The sequence below is a fragment of the Lissotriton helveticus genome, chromosome 1_1, assembly GCF_964261635.1.
Source record: "Lissotriton helveticus chromosome 1_1, aLisHel1.1, whole genome shotgun sequence".
In the NCBI taxonomy this organism is placed as follows: Eukaryota; Metazoa; Chordata; class Amphibia; order Caudata; family Salamandridae; genus Lissotriton; species Lissotriton helveticus.
The window spans coordinates 606,338,266-606,362,491 of NC_136057.1; the positions used below are offsets into that span (position 1 = coordinate 606,338,266).

Sequence of the window (24,226 nt, forward strand, 5' to 3'; positions counted from 1 at the left end):
CTACACCAGTCCAATTTAACACACTCCATTCCACCCCACTCCAAACTCCACTACAATCTATTCAACTCCTCTGCCCTCTAATCTACCCCACTCACCACAATCTACCCTAATCCAATCTCCCACTCCAATAAGAAATACCACATTTTAATCTACTCAGTCCACCCCAATCTACCACATTCCACTCAAAAATACCTCAATCCACTCGTATCTAACCCACTCCACACCAATCTACCCAACCCAACTCCACACCAATCTACCCTACTCCAATCTATCCCAATCTACTCCACTCCAATCCACTGGGTTCTACCGCACAACACTCTACTCTACTCCACTCCCATCGAACCCACTCCACACTACCACACTACACTCCAATCTACCTCACCCCAAACACTCCCACCCCATTCAGCCCACTTTAATCTACTCCACTAAAGTCTACCCAACTCTAGTCCAATCTATCCTACTCTAATCCATCCAATCAACCCCACTACGCTCCAATCTACCCCTCTACTCTGCCCCAATCTATCTCACCCCACTCCAATCCACACACCACACTTCACTCCAATCTACCACATGCCACCCAAATCTACCGCACTCCAATCTACCCTACTCCACCCCAATCTACCCCATCCAATGTGCCCTATTGCAATTTACCCCACTTCAATCTATCACACTTCAATGTACCCCAATCGACCCCACTCCAATCTACCCCAAGCAATTCTATCCAACTCCACTCCAATCTCCTCCGCTCCGATCTACCCCAGTCCACTCCAATCTAGTCAATCTGGTCAATCTACAACTTATCTCACGCCAACCTACCCCACTCCACTACAATCTACCACGATCTACCCCACTCAACCCCAATCTACCCCAAGCCACCCAAATCTACTTCAACCCAATCTAAACCAATTCAGTCTAACAAACTCTCCCACTCTAATCTACCCCACTCGACTCCACTCCAATCTACCCCGATCTACCCCACACCAATTTACCCCACTCCACAAATCTACCCTACTCTCCAAATGTACCCCAATCCACCTTACACCAAACTATTCCAATCCATTCCAGCACCATAATCCACCCACTCTACCCCACTTCACTTCAATCTACCAGACTTCACACGTCTACCCCACTCAAATCAACCCCACCCCACTCCTCCCCAATCTATGCCACTTCACCCCAATCTGCCCCAATTCAGTCTACCAAACTCCCCTGCCCCAATCTACTCCACTTAAACCCACTCTGCTGCATCCCAATCTACCCCACACCACTCCAATCTACTCCACTCCCCAAATCTACCCCATTCCACCCATTCTGCCCTAATCCAGTCTGCCCCACTCCATTCTACGCCAATCTACCCCACTCCGATCCACTCTATCCCAATCTACCCCATTGAACTCTACCCCAAACTACCTCTCTCCACACCACAACTTTTTTGCCATGCTGAACAGCAGTCACACTGGTGTAAATAATGGCTAAAATACATTGCCAAAGCTAATAGCTCTCATATAGGTAAGGCCTATTGGCTTTGCCAATGCCTATTTTTTTGGTTAAGACCTCCATGAGAGTGCAAGTGTTTTAAAGCACTTTCCGTCGGGGTCGTGGTTGTGGCGCAGTGGGTAGAGCTGCCGACTTGGGAGCTGGGATTACAGGTTTGAGTTTCGGAGTCGGCAAAACATCCTGTGATTCAGAGCAAAACACCTAATCTCCCAGTGCTCATGGAGAGCGCATGGATACCCTCTCAGGTGATAAGCTGCACTATATAAATCTACAAACTAAACTAACCTCTGTGCTCCATGTTGCTCTCTCCCTCATGTACTTCCTTCTTGCTTCACTCTGTGTTGCTGTCTCCCTCAACTGCCGCTCCCCATTCCCCTTTTGTTGCACTCTTCTTGATAAGCTGCTTTTCTCTCCTCCCCACCCACTTTGTTTTAATCCGCCACCCCTGCACCCATTTATTTTATTTAAATGTACTGGTTGATCTTGGATTGGTAAATAAAAAAATGGAGCAAGTGTATTTCACAGGCAAGCACATGTCTGGTGACGCACGCATACATGTGCCTACAAAATTATGTTTCGGTCTTATCGGGTCAATTCACAAGATCATCATCAGGACGGATTATTACACATGTAATGATGACCCTTGAGGAGAGAACTTTATGTGACCAGTTCAAGGTGAAGTAATTTCTTTAAGTTCTGGTTCTAACTGGAGAAGTCCGCTGGGCACTTCGTTATTTAATCGATGTATCTTTGATCACTGATCTTCTCTTGAGAGATTTCTGCTAATTTTTTTAATTCGGTTGGCGAAATCGCTTTCCGTTGATGCGATTTCGACAACCGAATTTACATTTACATTCTTCCGTCACTCGAACTCTCGGCTAGATCCCCCTCTATTGGTAAGAATTAATGAGGTGGTGAGTAAGTAAGCCTCGGTGGTCGCAGGGTCTAGTTCCTGTTTTGAGTGGGCAGCTGTCCATGGCAGAACTCGCTCCTTGAACTTACTTAACATCTATGTGCAACACTGTCACCAGGTGATTTGCATTCTGGGATGTACTGCCATACCTATGAAAAGGACCCCAGCTAGCAACATGTCCAGAAAAACTTTGCAGGATTAACATACGACAGAAAATTCAATCCTGAACTAGGTAAATGAAAAACAAATTCCAGCTTGCTCCAACAGGAAAGTAAGGACAACAAACTACAACAATTTGACGGTCAGTTAGGTCACTGTGGCTATGATCTTTCCTATCCCTGGTGAACAAAGACTACCTAGAGCCATAGTATGTGCTGAACTGGTAGCCACAACTAGGGCAGCAAGGTATTTACATGATTTCAAAATGAGGCAAAGGCACCAGTTACTTCACAAACCGCATTTCCAAAGTTTGGCCAAGATTGAGAATTCTTGTCATCACAGAAATGCAGGCGTCAACAAACAGCTGACACAACTTTGGTACACCACATATTAAGATAATAAAGAAGGCCGCGATCCCTTTAGTAGCATCATATGAACCTTATTTTGACAAACATTTGACAGTCGAGGCTTTAGTTTGTTCTTTTCATCTCGGACGCCGGTTTTATACACACAAAGTAACAGCGAACTGGTGCCTGGCGCGTGTCCAAAGCTCTCGCTGTTTGGTTAGTTGCACCCAGCTCTAGCGCCTGCCCTTAGAAAGAAACTGTGCGTAGCATTAGCAAAGCAAACTCGCTGCACTGCAGACATGTTTGCTCAGTTTCCAAAGATGGATACGAACAATACAACCCACATAATAGCCCTGGGTGCGCTGTGCGTCCTTAAAGAAATGTTGCAAGAGTCACACTTTGAGTTTATGTAGTAAAATAAACTCCTTTTGTGTGCATATAACACGTCTTGAATAAGTCATATCAACTCCATTTGAGTAAATCATGGATCCTTCTCTGGGCAGCAGGGTTAGTCCTTCTACTCGGTTCATTCCTGTGTGAATAACTCGCATGAGGTGAAGGTGCAGGATGACTTAATTTAGCTTTTAAAGCAATCCCAGTAACACAATACTGGCAAATTATCTTTATATTCTAATTAGCACCTGACCAGTTTTGATCATATTTACTGATCACAGGACTACTCTATGTCCTTGCATCTTTAGATGTTGTACTCCATATACAACATTTCATTTTTCACACCATCTCAGAGAAAGTTTACTGTCTGAGAAATTGTGAAGCAAGCATCAATTGACCTGGGTGCATTGCGCTCACTTGTCTTGGATACAGGCAAGACAGACACTGTCACAAATAACTGGGTCTCCCCTCTCCTTGTGTTTATTGCATAGTAAAATAGGGAAGCCGAGGGTGTACCCTTATCATATACTTCCCACTCCACTTTGGTGTATTAACAATAACGGTTTGGCCAGCAACTCGGTTTTCATTGCAAAGCATGGCCTCCTTTATCTAAAGGCTATTTCTGCCATTACGACCTGCTCAAGAAGCACCAGACCACAAACCCAGGACAAAAAATATGCATCCTTTCTTTCAGCAATAGAACAATAATATGTATAAAGGAGAGCATGCCTACAAGAACCCACTGGACATGAAAACCCATGTAATTAAATAAGCAGTAATATCACCAGCCAATATCATCTTGGTCTCATCAGACTGGAATATTTAGCAATTTCAATGCATAACATGTTGACATCTTTTCTAAGACATGCAGGACATGTACAATCAGGAAGCCTGCTGTAACATAAAACCTATACACGGACCCACTCTCCTAGGTCATTATCAGAAACAATACTGCATGTCTCATTGGAGCTCGTCTTCAAAAGATTAACTACAATTTGTCATAGCTAATGGAGCAATACCCAATAGTGAGGGAACAAACATGCAACCTACTCACTAGGCAAAAATGTTATCCAACTAAGCGGAGACATGTCGGGCATCTGATATGATGATGACAGTCTTGGTGAACAGTGCAGTAAGAAACATATCTCACAGTATGGACATATCTCACACGGACACTCTGATTACATTGCCTTAACAGAATATGGCCAATCATCTTCAGGGATTCGTTTGTATGCAAACTCATAACACCTTTCAACGCACAACAGGTCAATAAGCCTCAAAAGGCTGTAAATCATGACAATCAAGTAGATATGGAGGGCTTCTGCGAATGGAAACACTTCACAGCATTCCTGATAAAGTACATTAACCGCTCCTCCCACCACAGGAGACCTAAAAACGAACAAACTAAACAGGCAGCACGATTTCCGATGACTCTCGCCCTGTTTAAGCAAAGTAACATTTTCCTAGCTTCCTCAGCTGAACCAAAGTATTTTGCAACATTGCAAGGTTACGAGCTGGACGCCCGTTGCAATGTTGATATTATTAACGTGCAGAAGCAGTTCCTTGTTTTCCCGTGTTTTTGCATTAATCAAACATATAATTTCCTCTGTGCTACAAACTATAATTTACAGTCAGTGAAATTAACTTGCAAGCACGAATTGTTTTGAAATCAACAATGCGATTGGTGCTGTGCCTGTAACTTTCTAGTATGGCCTCTATATGCAAATACAACGCCATGAAATGTGTGCTTTTAGTGTCCAGAACATTGTAAAAGATGTGCCATTTGGGAGGAGTCCGTTTATTATGCTTTTTTATTTCTGTAGAGATCCCTTTACTTCATTTCGCATTAGCTGTTCATTCTGCTTCTGTACTAGCGAGGGCAATGCACAGTTATATGTTGTTTATGAGATGCGAAGGGCTACTTTAGACATTGTCTTTAGCTTTATTTTAGACGTTTGCGTTGCAACAATGTACGTTATTTAAAAAGTGTTGTGTTTTATTTTGGAGAGGAATGAACTCACTCGCTCTCATTTCTCATTCGGTTTTATTTTAGATAAGAGACGCCACATGATCTTTTATACTAGGGCGTGCTAATATTACTTTGATTATTTAACAAGCGGGCTGAGGCCTCTTTATATTTTTAAAGGCACATTGGCTTGATTTCCGATTTTAACTAACTTTTTCCTTTCTGTATTAATAACATACATATATTAATAATTATACAAAATAGAGGACTGAAGAAGCCTAGCTATGCACGTTTTTAATGATCTTGGATGAGAATGTATCAGAGAATCCTCCTTTCCAGCTACTAGACTCTCTTAGATTGGGGCATTAACGCCCCAACAGCCCCAGGGAAGGGCATCCTGGGCACACTAATTACTTTATTTCTTTTTATTATTTCATGAGTGCTCCTTCAAAACCAGCAGGAAACTCGAGCACCACAAGGCAACATCTGGCCAAGTTGAAAAAACAAGAACCCCTTTCTGAATACTTCCAGGGATGGCGGAACTCACTCGCGCAGCTCTGCCTGTGCCCTCATAGTATGACCGATAGCCAAAGAGCAGTGTATGTTCATTTTCTTGCTGTGGCACTTGAAAGAAGATTCTCTGCACTGCCATCTCTTCCATGCACTGACAGAAATAAACCCATGCCATTCACGTAGGGTTGTCTGTGGCGCTGACTTTAGTCAACACAGAGAAAGTAGCAATTAAGTCATTTCATCAATAGAAGCTTGTTAAATGTACACAGCTCATAGTGGTGTATAATTAAGTAGTTCCTGTACTTTCTTGTACTTGGGCCTCTTCACTTAACCAAATTTACAGTCCTTAAAGGTATCTTTAAAGTCCTGTAGGATTGCAAGCACAGCTGTCAGCTTGCTGGTTTAATACTGTCCCTGTGCATTTTCTTGCTAAGAGGGGGATACCACCAATTGATGGAAACTGACAGGAAATGCAATACCCAAAATTGCCACTTCTGTATCTCTTTAGAATAAGTCGGTGTGCTTCCATAGACAATGCATGTCTCATGGGCAGCGATCCACCAAAATACCAAATGTAGAGGAAGTAACATTACATACCCTTTGACCTTAATGACATCACAGGAAGTCAAATCATATCACCATTGCACCTGCTTTTTTCCAGGGAGGCTTGTCACATGCCCATAACATCACAACAAGTGACATCGCTGAAGTTCTGTAATAACTGAATAATTAGTATTATAGAATAAAACTGAGAAATGTCTATTTTAGATAACACCTATATTATGGTGCTGACTTGATCTTTGAAAATTCTGGGGCATAATACTGGCCCTAAATTGTAACGAGCAAGCAAAGTGACTAAGCCAGACCTTTTGTAGGTGGTTTCTCCTTCCTGGGCCAATTTGAAAAAAATGAGGTGAAAGGGAGCATTTTAATGTACAATTTTCACATAAATGTGATAAAAAAAGCCACAGGCTTATGTATAAAGGGCACTCATTACATTTGAAAGTTATTTCACTGTGTGCCACGGCAGTGAAACTGGATGCCCCCCCAAGAATTAACGGAGTAAACTACGGATCCCTCGACCGGACGACAGGTTATCAGCGGGTCAGGAGACCATAGCAAAGTGCATAGAGTCCCGACCTACCGGCAGGAGATCCTGGGAGTTTGTCCCCTGTAGATAGGAGTACGAACTGAGAGGAAACACCTCTCACACATAGAGCACCTTAGCGTGTGCACACATTCAGGGTACTGAATCATATATATCCTTTTAAATAAACCCACACATAAAAGGTCCTGATGAAAGCCAGTTTAAATAGAAGGCCTGGCTGAAACTAGTCGACCACACTGGACGTGGGAGACCTTAAGTCTACCCCTACACGTTCTTAGCCTTTGTTTTCATTTTCTGCCTAGGGCCCACCAATAAACTTACTGCTTTGGGACCCCAAGGACAGCATTTTAAACCTCACGCAGCACATCAGCACAGCACACTCATGTTCCAAAAACCCGCTCCACAGTAGCCTGGTGTCGCAGCACACCTGAGGCGCACTCGGTGCCTCGGGTGGGGCCCGATGATGAAGCATGCCACCAACTAGGCTGGTGGGTGAGGGCCTTCCTAACAAACCAAATGGTTTCCCATACTAAACACATAGTACGCGAACACTACCCTAATAGCTAGTTCTTGTTGTTTACTAATTTAACCCCAGGGGAAACGAACTAGCTGTTCTAGTTCCTCTCTCTCTTTTTGATTGCAAGAAACCCCAAGAATTAACCCCATTTTTTTCAAAATGTGGTATGAGTATCCCCATATGTCAATTATCTCCATTGCGCCAGGTTTGGTCATGGGTAGCTCCATATTTCAAGGGCACCCTTTACATTAAAAAATGACATAAAGGGGAGGAGCCTAGCTCGCGGCCGTAATGGTCGCCCTTTAGCTCGGCTCCCGCAGCCCTCCGTCCTGATTGCTTATCCTGTCTTTTATCCTGTGCGAGGACGACACATTTTTGGGGCATTGGTTACATAACGGCTTGTTTGTACTTACCATCCGACCCCGGGGTCTCGGTGTGCAGTGGCTCCGGAGTTGTGGCCTCTGAGAGATCGGGGCCTCTGCGAGACTTGGACCGGGACCTGGCCGGTGGGATCCGACGGCTCTCGGCCCCGGCCGAGCGCGAGAACCAGTGTTGGGAACCGATGTGCGAAGATCCCGGCGATCCTGACCCGGGCCCGCCCTGGTGGCCGCGCGGCCGACGTGGATGAGAGGCCTGGGGACCTGATTCTGTGAAGGGGTCTCTCCCCGTCGCTGCTTTGTCCGTCAGCCCTGGTCCTCGGGGCCCGGACTCCGCGTGTTTGGGGCACCGGTGCTGGTGCTGGCGGAGACCCGTTTGGGGCGGATATCCTTTTGGCATCGAGGCCGCCCTTGCGGGGACCCCCGGAGCTTGTAAAGTCCTACATTTGCGAACTGTTATTTCCGGGGGTCTTGGTGAGTGGCGATTGGGCTGATTCACGAAATGGCGGCCGACCCTCTGCAACGAGAATCACCCTGTGGCGGCGGGCCCGTGTTGCCTATTGGTGTGGGGAGCGGATCTGATGGACGTGAGCCGACGGTCAGAGATATCCTGGAAGCCCTGAGATCCCTACACGCTTCCCTGGCCCTGGGCGTCTCGGTGGGTCCGCCACGATCTGCCGCCATTTTGGGCGGCCGTTTCTTCTCGTCGCCCTCTTGTTTCGAAGACTTCATTGCCTCGCCCCCCTCGATTGACTTGAGTGTCTCCGCCACTGATCGATGACTTTGGGGCGCCCTGCTTCTCAAGGTTCGGACCCCGGGGACCTGGATGCTGTACTGCGACCCTGTTTGACATTGTTGCCTGAAACTATTGGTGGACTGTTTCCTGTGCCTGCTTCGATGACTTTGCCTGTGTCTATAATTGGGGCCACATCGCCCGCTCCAGTGGCGCAACTGAACTCTTGTTTTTCATTGTTCGTGCTGCGATCTTTGATGCATCTATACTTTCTGTTTGGACTATTGCTCCCTTGTGGATTTATCTACCCCCCACGTAACTATGCTAGTCACCATTCCACTCGATTATATGCTGATTTCGTATTTAGTATGTGGTTTTACATTGCCATGTGGTGGGTGGGGTTTATCGTTCGAAAAGGTTGGGGGTGAAGGGTACGACTTCTGTTTGATTCCCGGTATACGACTTAGTAGCATAATTGTTTCTACTCGTAGAAAGGTGGGAGGTCCCCTTTTCCTCATGTTTTGTGGCACGTGATGGGGTGTCGTCCTGATCTGTTTTTGACTGTGCTTCTCTGGTTGGGCGGAGGGCTGCGGCCGCCCGTTCGGATTATAGTTCTTCTGCTCCTCCCTCCTGTCTTCTTTTTTCCGCTTTTGTTGCCTTTTTGTCTCTTTCTTCTTTCTTACTTCTCGCTATATTTCGGGTTCTGGTTTAGGGCGACAGGCACGCTGTTTGAAGGGTGGGCCATAGCCTTCTGCAGGGGTGCAGGGTGGGCTGGGTGGGTTGGGCTCTATTTTTGTTTGTCTTCTGGTTCTATGGCCCTTTTGTATCTCTTTTTCGTGAGGCCGCGTCTGTCCCGACCTCCTATGGTGTGTTTCGGGTGGGGTGTGTGGCGTCGTTATTCCTCCTGTTATGTTTCGGCTGTCTTTCTCCCCGATCGCCATACCCCCACTTGGGCCGCTACTCCTTTTGTCTCCTGTCTTCCCGCCACGGGGGGCCTGTGTTGGCGTTTCCTCTTCCTTTCGTTTTTCATATTTTTTTTTATTCTTTTTTCTTGTTTTATTTAGTCTTCTCTCCGTTTTCCTTTCCCTTCCTCTTCCCCTTCCCCACTTCGTCCCTCCCCCCCCCCCCTTTTTTCCCTTCCTGTGTCCCAGAGGTTACTATGACGGGCTGGTTTTGAAGCATTGTTTTCCGTTCCCTCTGTTCTGGCTTGGTAGTGTCTTGGGTGGCGGGCATGTTACGAGGATAATGCTCAGGGCCTGATTGTGTCTCGCACATCCTGATTTCTTGAATGCATTGTATCGTTCCCCCGATTATTTGCCCCCATGCCCCTTATTAATGTTGAGGTTGGTTTGGGATACCGGATACCTCCGTATTGCAAGTGAGCCTGTCATATGCCTTCTCCCCATATTATAAAATTAAGCCTTATTTACTCCTGTGTTTTAGCCCTTTGGTTTCTTATCTCCTCTCCCCTTCTACGATTGTACGGCCTCTGCTTTGTACTGATTGATTATGTGATATTTGCCTGGTGACTCCTGATTATTTTGCACATGGCGGCCGGCCGGCTTGGTTGTAGGCCTCGACTTGTCTTTCCTTTTGATGTCAATAAAGGTTTTTAAAAAAAAAAAAAAAAAAAAAATTGACATAAAATATGCCAGTGGCAGAATTTTGCAATTTATGCCGTCCATATACAATAGGAGGCTCTTATGTCAAAAACAACCTCAGTACGTTGGGCCAGCATTTTGTCATGGTTGCCATCCTCTAATACGCCATGTCTACCTGTATGACGAGAATGACTTCCATTGTACAAGTACCAGGATTTTGCTACTGGGGTTAATATGTGAAGAATTTCTTCAAGTATGCCATTATTTTTACCCGGGTCCCCTATGACCGATGAATTACCTCTGGCATACCAGTAACAATGCTATGAATTGCCATAATTATGCCAGTTCCAGTATTTTTCCCTTGGTGTCTCTAAAAGACAAGGTTCTTCAACAAACTCGCAAGCATCACATTTTTGCTCACACCTATTCTCTCACTAACATTCACTCTTACATCTCCTTAAACTCTCATTCATTCTCACTCACTAACTTGCATCCTCTCTTAATCTCATTCACTCATTCTTACTGACACTCATGCCAAGGTTTACTAAAGATTTGCACCAGGTTTGCAGCACTTTTGTGACGCAAGCCCGGTGTGAAGTGTTAAGATGAGATTTACTATCCAACATAAATCAGGATTTACACTGGATAGTGTTCCAAAGTAACACACATTTGTGCTATGCATTGCTTTCCATCAAGGGAACATTCCCATGCAAACACCCATGGGTGTTGACACTGATCCATATCTACAAACAATGGTAGACATGAATTTCTATCAAAATCTTATGCCTTCTCAAGGCAGGCATGACAAGGAGAAATGATTTTGTTTTTCCAACTTTGCATCTGTGCGGCACTGTAAAGCACACCTATAAAGTAAGAAAGCCTTAAAGCATAGTTTTGTAAAGGATTTGGCCCCTTCCAGTCCAAAAAGTATGCTTCAGAGAATGCACACTCCCTTACACTATGGCGCAAGGGTGGGTGCATTGGCACACTGCTGCCAAGAGTGAACCATATCTTATTAGAAATGGTACATTTGTTGGTCTCGCCTAGCGAAGCAGCGCATGCGCTTCTCGCCTTGGCGAGACCTATAGTCGCCGGTTTCTCCGCCGAAGGGAGACAGGAGATGGCATGCGCGGACAGGAGACGTGAACGCGTACGGACAGGAGATGTGCACTCTGTTCGCGTGCGCATCTCCTGTCCCCCCAGAGGCTGGCGTTACACAGTGCGCGTATCGCGCACTTTCACTTTCCCTCCCCCCGTCGGCTCCACGGAGGCAGCTTGTTCTCTCGCATGTGATTTGCTTTTTACACTGCTTCCAGTTTTGTTTCTCGTATTTGGGTATTTTCTTGTCTACTTTTATTTGGACTGCATGTGTGTTTTTTCCAGCAGCTGCCTCAAACCGCTTGTCCTTTATTTGTGCTGAAGATATCCTTTCTCCTCAACCTCCCCAACGCCTTTGTGTCAAGGCAGACCAACGCTGACAGGCTCAGTCACAAAAGTTATCTGCTTACATTTCCTCTAGGTTTCTAACATGAGCCTTTCTGAACCAGCAATTACTACCCTATCCCACATTTTTTTAAAACAAAATGTTTCTGCAAGTAATTCAGAAAGTTTGGGCGTTTGTAAATAAAAGGAATGTATAACAGCTGTTGATTGTTTAAAGTGTGTACTGCATTGCAAGAGCTCAACACAATCAGTTTGTATATGCACTTTTCAGCTTTTGTTACTCCGTCAGAGCCTAGGAGAGTCAGTCGCTGATAAGTGAGCTGTACTCCGTGCTGGATTGTTGAGCCAAAAGCAACCGAGGGGAAAATGCTGAAACTCACCCCACAGCCTTCGTCTCCTCACACAATTCCTTTCGTTCCATCCCTCCATTCTCTCTTTCCCATTCTCTCCTTCTCACTCTTCTCCCTCCAAGTTCACTTTCTCTCTACATTCCCCGTCCTTCCCTAGCGCAGGCTTACATTCACCGACTTCTCAGAGAGGTAGTGTGGGGGGCAACTGCTAAGAACTCCGCATACAACCAATAGCACAATAAAATATTGCACAGCCCAGTGCTTACCCTCATGGAAAAGAAAGTTCTTTTGTTTTCACACTCACTAAATAGTTTACATTTAAATGAATGCGAAATATAGGGTTGCAGCATGCTGCAATCTGAAAGGTGACCCTGCAACCCCTTCCTAGTAATTGTTCTGTTTCCAGTAGGGCCAAGATTCCCGCTACTATAGCCCTCGCCTTGTTGTTGGAAGGATTAGCCGCAGGTGATATATGTGTATGTATATATATATATATATATAAATATATATATATATATTACACACACAATATGTGTACGTGCATGCATGTATAAATATAGAACACATGTGTGTGCTACCACCCATGTCATAGGCTCACTGCACACACGCACTGGACATGCACATAGGAAGCAAATACAAGGTTCTGGAGTTCACATAACTGCGGAACAGTACATAAGCGGGGTCAATAGGCCACATTCTATCACTGACTCAAATAAACAAGCATTTGCAATGCAATAGGTCTCGCATTTTCAAAAGTTTAAGCAATTGGCATTGTTCATGACAATGCCTTTTTTATCTGTTTTGAAAACCAACACATAAATAAATGGCATTATCATTTACAATGCAAATAGCTCAAACTCTTGCAAATGCGAGACCTATTGCATTGCAAATGCTTGTTTCTCTCTCCCTTTGACGCAAGCCAGCACAGCAACAGAGGTAACAGAGAGAGGGAAAGAAGATTTAAGAAAAAAGACAAAACGCCATGTACTCCCACGGAGTGCAAAAAGTCAGTCAAATGCAATACAAATCTGCAAATGGAAAAATGGTTTCCTAATGTTAGCAGTAAAAGAAAACATTCGTCCAAGCAAAATGAGGGCGAAAAGAAAGTGCAGGGGACGGACAAACACAAGAATTGAGAGAAAAACTATAAAGCATAAGTGAAGGGCAGACTCAAGGACCAATCTAAGTATGCAATCAACAACTAGGGTGGTCTGCAGTGAAACAGTAAAAATAGGCCATTTTACCTCGTACATCAAACTTTGGTCATGCAGAATTTCACAGGCTATTACTGTGCTCTGATCTACAACGTAGTCAGATCTTACACAAATTAAGACATTTCACAGTGTAAACTTTCTTACCAAATATAGAGAGCTCATTACACCGTTATTGCAGAAGGTGAAAATGGATGAGTAGTAGGAAATGTCCATCCCTGCAGACTTGTGCCCAGGCATATGTGCCTAGAAGTAATAGGGCTTATACCCTTTTGTAATGTTTTGTATGAACACCTTGGATTGGAGAGACCCAGCAAACGTAAGAAAAGTGTCAGCCATGTTAAAAAAAATCTCCTTCTGGCAATTCACCCTCTTTGAATTCAAATTCCTAATTTTAGTTTGACCTTGCAAAGAATGAACTAATTTGCATTTAGCATCAGCAGACACAATTCTATCAGTGCAGATGCCCAATCAGGTTAGGACTACTGCATGTTATGGAAAATAGGTCTCAAAGGTTACAGACCTATTGCCTAACGCAATCCCTCTCTAATGTGAAGTAAAAAACAAAACAAAATTAATAAACTCAATGCCGACTAGCACCATCTGAAAAAAAAAGACAGTGACAAATTTTCATTGATGCAATCTGATGGACAATTACACTGTTGTGAACCAGGTACAAACCTTAATTGGTGCTTTCAGTGGGAAGCCACTGGCAGTGTCAGTTGTATAGCATTGCCCGAAACCTACGACTAATCAGGACAGCAGCCCACAGCATAAGGTGGGTGTGCACTGCTTGTGATTGTCTCCCCTCCAGCCACTGGTGCAGTGCAGCTCTTTGCATGATAATTTCCAGGCCAGAGAGGCCTTTCATACCACTGGGCATTTCCCTGGTGGGCTGGAGCCTTTTGGAAGCCGCTTTTGAAAGCCTGGGACCATTCCAGGTGACTGTCACGTTCCCCAGGTCCCCAAGGTTAATTACAGCAAGCACAGGGACATTTCCAGGAGGAGAGGTAGGAGCAGGGTAGAGAGAAAGCCATTCAGATGTAGAGAGAGAGAATGGTTGGAAACAGAGATAGCACGAGGAGAAGGGACGGGGATGATTTGAGTACATTACCCCAATCCGGGTGTGATTATTCCCTGCACTTAGAGGTACCTCAGACACTGGTGAGGAGATTCCAGATTGTTAAGCATCTATCAGTTTGGGGGCTTCCTTTTAAATGAATTGTCAGTCGATTTACTGGTTCGCATATCACTTTTAAATTGTATATGAATGAAAGGCACATAGACATGGGCTTCATTACCGCTTAGCAAGCTACAAAACTCACTAGGTCAGTGTAAAGCGAGGCATGCTGGCAGAAGATATGACAACAAAACTACACCTGTTAAATCACTTAACTACGTACCTCTGAATTTCTTTGGAGGGTTGGTTAGATCTCCCGCCTCGGGCTGCACGACACACCTGTCGTCCACCAACCTGGAGATGAAAAGAAGTTTGATTATTTTGATGACGTTTTTGCACACTAAAGGTAAAATGTAACACAACTATTCAAAGCATAGAAGAGTTTCCAGGCATAGAAGAGTTTCCAGGCCTGTGGGTTTATCAATTGTCAGGTATCCCAATAAGCGTTCTATCAAGACCTGTTTTTAGCACTAAAATTAAGGCCCTAAAAAGCAGTCAACAGAATACAAGAAGAAAGTTCTGATAGCCTGCGGTGTTTGGTGTTTCACAATCAAAAAATCCCAGCATTTGAGCAAACATGTTGCACAGTAAAAAATGTGCTATTATACAGGGAAGGCAAAACGCAAAATCCTACAAAACGTCTGAGAAGGGTTGGTAGTAAATAGAGAATAGTTAACAGCAGCGGTATGGAGAACTGGTGTGCAGGGGGTGGTAGGCAAAGGATGTGGTGTTATGGTCAGAGCTCCATACCTTATAAATGAATGTGACCTTGTGTAGTGTAACTCATGATCACGTAAAATGCTCCAATTCCATGGGCCAAGTTTACACTATGTATAAACAAGCGATGGGGCAGCAAACAACGGGGTGGGAGGGGAAAAAACAAAAGTACCTTAACCAGGGTGCCACCAGTGGAAGGAGACGTATAAAGAAATCAATCAGTACTTTGGGCCATGCTCCATCAAAAGTAAACATAGAGAAATTGAAACCCAATGGGCTGACCAATGAGAAGCAAGGAAATGAGATTGATGCGGAGGCTAACAAATGCTAAGTAATGGGCTGGCTCTAAGCCGCCTTTTAAGTTAATAAAAGATTTTCACAAGTAATATCACAAGCGTTACGACAGGCGAGACCTAAAAAATGACTTGTATTTTATTCCTTTTTTTTAAATCATTTTGATAATTTTGTGACAGTGGCTAGACTCTCCATCGTGGTGGCGACTGACTCTGAAGCATCACCATAGTGGGGAATTACACAAACAAGGAAGCCAGATCCAGATGCCCTATTTCTGTCTGCGGTGGCTGGGAGGGGAAGCTGCAAATATGCTGCAAGCATGTTTTGGTTTCATTACTTCTACTAGTGCCCGAGTGGTATGCAGTTTTTTGTAGTGCATGGTATGTATACCCAGTGTAACAACACAGGTGTGTCAACGGATGATTTTGGTAGCCGTCTATCCTTTTGCACCACATGTACTGAGGCACTGCTTCTAACATTGCATTTGAATACAAAGTTGTCCTTTCACCTAAACAAAATAAAAATGACTGAACACATTATTCTGTTCCACAAAATAAACAATCCTAGTCGCATATTTAAATACTTGTTTCTAGTACTTTGCTTGTAAGGTCTTGAGAATTCCATTTCGATGTAAACAAAAGTTGACAAGCATAATCAATAGCTGATTCTCATGTTAAAACCACGCAATAAATGTTTAATTATGTTCGTGCACTTGGTTGGTTAATGTGTGTGTGGCACAAAGGCTCATTCATACATTCGGCATGAAGAAAAGAGCAAGCCCTCACTTGCCCATGTGCATACCACACTTAATTAAATCACAATTGATTCTAATTACTTCACTAAGATGACATAATTTACAAGCCAAACGAAGGAATATTTCACAAAATCCCACGAGACAGAGACCACGAACATGGTGAGGTTTAAGACGTGTTGCCAGCCTGTTTGCAGGAAGCCGGTGACCTTGAGCAGGAACAATCGACAGGAATTTACTGCAAACTTGTCGGGCTAACCTGGTTCAGTTGCTAAGGAATGCAATTTAGAAGAAAGTTAAATCTCGTCACCGCGCTCATAACACACAAACAAGCCGTATCTACAATCGCACAGACTATTTTATTTCCTGACGACGCCAAAATAGAAGTTCCTGGCGACCAAATGTTTGCTGCGTCACAACGTCCAAGCAGGCCTTGCGCGCCAGCACTCGAGGTGGCATACCTTTCTTAGGTGGTTCTCACCAGGAGATAGCAGCAGTGTACTTTACCTTTCACAGCATCAGCACTGAGAAACGCACACCAGATGTGCGGAAAATCTTGCAAGGAAAGTCAGGCTGGCCTGATGCTAAGCACCCACGGACATGCGCACTGAACACTACCCATGACACAGATATGAAGTAAGTCGGGCTGACCAGGTCCAGCGAGAAACAAAATATCGAATTCAGGCTGTCTGACTGCCCTGATGCATGACGGAATTCGGAATATTAGACTAGACGTATAGAGAAAACCACACAATAATTCAGGTTGTTAGGCTTACTAGCTAACCTGGGAAACCGTAAACACTTGAAAATGTACTCCTGACAAGGGCAAGAGTAGATACATATTCAAGTGGTAATAGGAACTGAACATTTCCAAAATGTATGGAGGTATATAGTAAGGTGTTCCCTAACGGGAAAAAAACAACCTCCTGGATAAACCCAAGAAAGGTCTTAACCTGTGCATGTTATTTCCACCTGCTGAAGTTGCTCGAGTGAGCTCCAGGAATACTTAAAGGCAGAACTTTCTCCAAACACTGGCATTAGTCTGGGAGAGCACACAACATTGCTTTTTACAGTCTCACTGCAGCCAGCTTGTATCAGCGCTTCTATACTTCTTAGAGTGGGCTTCGTACTTCTCTTGATTGGATGGCTTCTTGGCTATTTCACTTGTGTGCTCCTTATTGATGGCTTAGCTACTATTCCTGGGTTTGTCCTGCTTCTAAAGCCTTCAGGTTTCACCTTTCTTTTTCATTGGGTGAGTGTATCCTTCCATTGCCAGGGAACTATATTTTTTTCATTTTTGCCACCTTTAATGATTTAACACTACATAAGAGTGCATATCCTGTTCCTTCTCACTCTCTCTCTCTCTCTCTCTCTCTCTCTCTCTCCCTCTCCACAACTGAGAACATTCTTTTGCTCTTTCCCTAATTTCCCCACTCCACCACTCACTCTCTCCCATCCACCAATTATCTTTCCCCTCCGCTGACTATGAGCACTGCTGTGGCTCAGTGCTCTCCCTCCCCCCTGTGTGCCTTTGACTCGGCTCCCTCGCTCTTCCTGTACCGCTGTCCATTGCTAGTGCCTTTGCCAAGGACAGTTGTTTCTAAAATTACACTGGAACTAACGAACCCAATAGTAATGGCTGGCCATTTTGGAAGTGTATCTTTTATAGTTTCACAAACCACTTGGGAAGTATAGAAAATACACTTTCATATGGCTGGCTGTTTTGGCTTTGCCAATGCTGAATCACTTAACAAGCACTGGCAAAGCAAGAGTGATTAGCTTTGCCAGTGCTTGTTTTAAAGAACGTTTCTGAATGGGACACAGCTTAGTTGAAAATACAAAGAAGAAACAAACACATGCCTTCCTAATTTAAAACTGACTTGAGGAGGCAACCTTGTGCTTTCTGAATTAAAACTGCTATCTAGAACATATTTTCAGAAGCTTTTTCTTCAGTCTCCATTTTTTCTGCATTTAAGCTTTGAAAAACTGGGAAATGCAGTAAAACACATTGATACATTTTGGAAACGTTCACTGCCACAGAGAAAATGCACTCAGAAAACCTAGGCACCGTGCTCTATTTTAAAAGCAGGTAAATGCAATAACATCAAAGAGGAGTACGTTACTGCATTTAGAAAATACAGGAAGAATATTTGAAAATGGAAATGCTACTAGATCACACACACGCACATTTTAGACAGCTTTGTTAAATGTGACCGCGTCGTATAGAACACTTGACACAGGCTGGGTTCGCTGAAGGAGGTCAGTTGTCCAGGTATATTCGTATTAACCATGCACGCGACTGAATTCTGTTGCTCGACTAGATTCAGATTGATCCCTTCTTATAACTCAGCCATGCCTTAAACAGTAACCATAGCAGCTTAATAGTGCACACTGGTAAAAGGGCACCAGAGGACAGAATAAAAGGCAGTTCCCCAGCCCTTCGATCTAAGTAGATGCTTGCAAAAACCTATCTTTAAAAAAGAAGCCAAGCAAGAGGACTTCATTTCCTATCATCCAGCTCCACAGGAAGCAACATTACTGGTTTCCTGTCAAAACTGCCTCTAAAAGAAGAGGTAAAGCAAAGGGACTTAATATCCCATAATCAAGTCAAGTCAAGTTAAAAGGTAAGTTTATTTAGATCATAATCTTTAAACCAATACACAGTACTTATATGCATTAAAATATTAACTATCGACAACAATTCATACAAAATTCTCGTTAGGATCTCATTCCTTAAAAAGAAAGGTGTAAATGGACTTCCCCTAGTCATATGACATTTAGAACAGGGTACACGTATTAACCATTACTCCAAATGATTTTTGTCCTAATAAAATTCATAAAACCGGTTATCTCTAGACATATTTCTGTTTAAAACATTAAAATCTATTCCGGACTTATTATAGAACTATGCAAGCCATCTACCACCTCCTCTGCTCCTTCCTCCACCCGCTATCTATTTACTGGCAGCCGCACGCACCTAGTATGAGTGCCAATGCTATGCTCGTCTTTCCAGTCCCCGCATGAACCAGCGCCCTGAACGTTGGTCCTCCCCATAGCCACCACTACCCTACCACGCTCTCAACCCAGTTGTCGCTTGCCGCACTGTTACCCCACCACACAACACGGAAGGAGCATTCACATGCACCCCAAGTTTTCATGCACTCTCACGCACCTTGCACCCACCACTCCTGCACCACCAGGACACAGCAGCTCACTCACTCATGCTCACACAGACCAACCATGCAACAGGCTGTACTTGCAAGCATGCCCCTCAACACCCTCTCGCTCAAACAAGCCGCAAAGATATAGGACCAACTGCACGACCATACTCCGGCCCTGCTCTTCCTCAAGCCTCCTAACTCTGCACCAGATATTGCTGCAGCCATTTTCACAAGCTATAAGATCGCAAGGCAAGGCTGTCACCATAAGTCCAGAAGTGGAGTCAGCATCAGATTTAAAGACACCATAAGCTGCACCACCTACACGGACACCCCCACCAGTTACATGGAACACTTCACATTCATGATACACATAACAGCAAACTTCTCCCTTTGCAAAACCCTCATATTCAGACCAGCAGGACCCCCCTTTAATTTTGCAGACTACATCACAGAGCTCGTCACAACCCTCAGCATCAATGCCTGCACATTCTTCCTCCTTGGGAGACCTTAACTTACACCTATAAGACTGCCCCAACCTAAACTCTGCATCCCTTCTAGAAAACTCCAGAAACCCCAGCCTCACCCAGCACATTACCAAACCCACTCACATCGTCAGACACCTACTGGGCCCAATTTTCTTAATTAACAACATAACCATCACCAAGCCAGCAACTATGACCTGGACAAACTTTGCCTTTGTCAATTTCTGAGCACCCATCCGGCACCACCACAGACCTGGCACCACCAAAGACCTACCACCCTTGGACCTGCCTGCTGGAGCTAGAAAAGAATCATAAAAGAGCGCGGGGCTTCCTCCTTCTATGTGCACTGGCTCGAGCACACCAGCAACTTGCGGACAAACATCAAGAACCTCAACAGCTGGATCACTGCATGGGCCCACATCCTGGCTCACCTCAAGCACAACCCAACAGCAAGAGCCTGACCACAGGCCAGTCGGTACACAGAGAGACTTAGGATGACAAAACTGCAACCAACTGAAGTGTAAATGAAGAACAAATCAAGACATCACAGATAAAGACATCTTCAAATCCACACTAAGATGCTATCACCAGCAGATACAGAACACCAAGTGCACACCTCTTGCAGACGATATTGATGCTGACACAAACAGCAGCAAAGAAATTTTTGCTATCAACAAAGTTTTAAGCATGCCTCCCGCCTCCTCTAATTCTAGCCCCTTGCAAGACCTATTCAACAAGCTTTCTGAATTCTGCTCTAATAAAACCACATCTAAATATAGCAACTTTGGCCCTCAACCGGAACCCTTCCCTCAACTCTCATCATTGACGAAGAACTAACACTGATCCTACTCTCACCACCATTGAAACCACTGCTACCATGAAGACTGTCTATTTGCCCCCATCATGACTTTACCAAAGAACTCCTACCAATTTGTGATTCACCCACATTCCAGGGCACTTGGAAACATGCCACCATCACAACCCTGCTCAAGCTGACCCAACCAAACTCTCCAAATACAGACCTATCTCCCTCCTACATTACCCTGCCAACATCAGAGTAGCTAATCAACAGATGCCTCACCAACCACCACAGCAACCATCAACTCCTCGATGCCACGCAGTCTAAAATCCGGCCCAATCACTGAACAAAAACATTATTTCCACCATAGATGGCATCCACATGATCCTTAACAGAGGGGACACAGCAGCACTCATTCTCCTCGACTTCTGTGCAATTTTTGACAGCCTCACACCCCATCCTCATCAGTCGCCTACAAGAGATTGGCATCCAGGGACCCCTTCTCCACTGAATCTGCTCCTTCTTGATGGATAAAAAATAAACTGTCAACCTGGTACCTTACTCCTCAGAAGCCAGCAAACTTATCTGCAGTGTGTCTCAAAGTTAATCCCTTAGTCCCACCCTCTTCAATGCATACATGATCCATCCTGCCAAAGTCATCTGTGGCCAGGACATCAACATCCTCCGACAACAAGCAGCTCATGCTCTCTCTCTTGGACAAGATCCCCAACACAAGAAACAAGTTCACTGCCGGCATGACCAAAGTCACTAACTGGATGAAGGCAAACTGTCTCAAGCTAAACACTGATAAGACAAAAGTCATGATCTTCAGCAAGAACACCTTACCATGGGACTCCAACTGATGAACTTGGACCCACACCCAGCACCCACTCCAGGAGCCTCAGCATCATCATCAACAGCAAACTGGACATGACTGCGTCCACAGAGTCGCTATATCCTGCTTTCACACCCTGAAATGCTGTGGAGGATCTTCAAATGGCTCTCAAGTAACACCAGAAAACCATCTCACATGCCCTATTTACCAGCAAGTTGAACAACAGGAACACCCTCTAAGCTGGGATCACCAAGCAACTCACCAAAAGACTACCAACCACCCAGAACTCTGCAGCCAGACTTCCCCCCAGAAGTCACAGCAAACCACACCTCAGAGAGCTCCACTGGCTCCTGATAAACAAAGTAATTTCAGGCTCCTCATACACACATTCAAGGTACTACCCCTAGGTCCCACCTACCTTAACAGTCGCATCTCCTTCCACCAACCATCCAGACACCTCAGCTCTGCAGGACTCCTACTTGCACACATCCCATTCATACACAGAACCCGATCAGCAGAAGGGTGTTCTTTTCCATTGCTTGTAAAGTAAGGGACAACTCCCCCACTCCACAGAGTCTCCGCCTCTCTTCTTGAAATCAACAAGAAGCTAAAGACATGGTTTTCAATTAACCAACCTACCCTAGGCAGGGCTAGGCATACACACCTGTTGAGTGCCAGGATACCCTTGTAGGTGACAGTGTGGTTTAAAAATACACATAATGTGCCCCATTGCATGTGCTAATGATGAAAGCCTATTTGGCCCTGCGGAGTTCGATAGAAAACAAAGTCACGCACGGTACATTGTGCCGCTGGGCACAACAGCTATGAACCACATATAGGATGCTAAAAAGGTACCCATAATGCAAATGAGGTAGCCGTCAAGTCAGGGTTCAAGATGAAAATAGAGGACCTGAAATAAGTAGTGGCTTGATATAACTGGTCAACAAAGTGAAAAGAAGTAAGCTCCAAACAACAGGTAAGGTAGGAGCTTGTTTATTAAGATCCAGTAGCAGCGACTCCCCGGCAGCAACTGCCGTGACTATAACACACTCTGTTCCACGCAGGGAACGTTCCTAAAGAGAATGCCTAGAACCAGATCCCAACACACCTCCCCTTCTTCATAAAAGAAAAGAGAAAGAAGATAATTGAAACTCAAGAGGAAAGAAAGAACAAAGGATTAAGAGCAAAATAGAAAAAGGAAAATGAAGACAAGAATGATAACAGAAAATTATAGCGTTGTACAAACATGGAACTAGGCAACGAAAAAGGTTTCGACATGCATAGCTAAGTTCCAACCAGTTCCCAACACACACCTTCCTCACTACACAAAAAGAAAAAGAAGAGAAAGAAACAGAGAGAGAACGAGTAGAACAAAATGCAAGAGAAAAAAAAATAATGACATCTTATAATCACGAAATTTCCTAGGAATAAATTTCAGTCTGGGAGACGCACACCTCAAGGGAACATGAATACCCGAAGGCACAGTAACATAAGGAATATGAGCACCCAGTTATCTGTTCACAATAACCATCATAGGTTGGGGTACAATTGATATGACAGATTTGTTCCAGACTCTTCCATCCGTCAATATCCCAACACGGTCCTTTACAGCACTCACTCTTATAGGAGATGAGAACCGAGACTCACCCTTGCGAAAAAATCCCGGTCTTTTGATTCTCACCCAATCTCCCACCTTTACATCCAAAGGGTGACACACAACGGACCTGGTATCATACTTAGATTGGACAGCAGTTCTAACATCAGTTATAGAAGATAGTTTCTTAGCATCAACCATTCTTCTGGACATGCACTCCTTATTGAGTTTGGAACCCGCCACCCTTCCCCGAAGCAAAGTAAATGGGGCAACTCCAGTACTGATATGTTGTGGGCGGTGAGAACCACTCCTCATATCACACACAGCCTTGCGCCAGAACAACCCATTCACTAAAGCAAGTTGCATGTGTTCTTTAACAACTCAGTTGAAACGCTCAACCAGACCGTTGCTACGGGGGTGGTAAAGGGACGTAAGGATATGTTTGATGCCAGCCTCCTTGAGAACATTTTTCATTTCAACTGAAGTTAATTGAGTACCCTTGTCTGATACCAACTCCTCTGAAAAACCCTCCCTAAGGAAAACGTCCTGAAAATAATTGATGATAGAAGAGGAGTTGATACCAACAAACCTCACTTCAGGCCATTTCGACATGTAATCGATCAAGACTAGAGCATATTTGGGGGAACACCCAATGAGCCCAAACGGACCAGCAATATCAAAAGCTAGTTTGGTCCATGGAGTATTTTTTTTACAACCACAGGTTCAACCAGAGAAGGTCGAGTCACACTTGGGACTTGTCACTTGTGACACACTCACAACAGTCCCTTACAAATTGTTCAATATCCTTATCTAGGGATGGCCACCAAAAATCCTGTCTAACTCTGCGCTTTATGGCACGAATGCCTCGCATAGAGAAGGGAACCACTAACAACCTGCCCCTACGTAACACACCATCTACCACCGACAGCTCATTATTTACTCTTTTGTAGGGCACCAAATCAGAAGGACAATCCTTGTCGATAGGCCACACGTTAGTTAGGAAGTCAATGACCTTCACAACCACACCACCGTCAGACATACTATTCAACCATTCACTCTCTGAAAGGGCATGACCATTAGTGTTGTTTTTTGACCACACAGCACAAACAATTTCTAAATCATCATATTCAGGAACATCATTCTCAGTTAAAGGGGGTAACCTAGACAGGAAATCAGCAACATGATTCTTAACTCCAGCCACATATTCAAGTCGATAACGGAATTCCTGCAACCTGAATTGCCATTTCTCAATACGTGGCATGGCCCTTCCACCACCCTTAGTTGT

At 44.5% G+C, this 24,226-nt stretch overlaps 1 protein-coding gene across 3 annotated transcripts in view; it reads right to left on the reverse strand.

The window, feature by feature from the left end:
* ITPR2 (inositol 1,4,5-trisphosphate receptor type 2) overlaps nt 1-24,226 on the reverse strand; it is a 1,735,249-nt gene that overhangs the window by 1,426,890 nt on the left and 284,133 nt on the right. For all 3 annotated transcript variants that reach the window (XM_078674117.1, XM_078674116.1, XM_078674118.1), the window contains exon 2: nt 14,532-14,602. In XM_078674117.1, the coding sequence (XP_078530243.1) occupies nt 14,532-14,602 (71 nt within the window). The remainder of the gene's footprint in view (nt 1-14,531; nt 14,603-24,226) is intronic.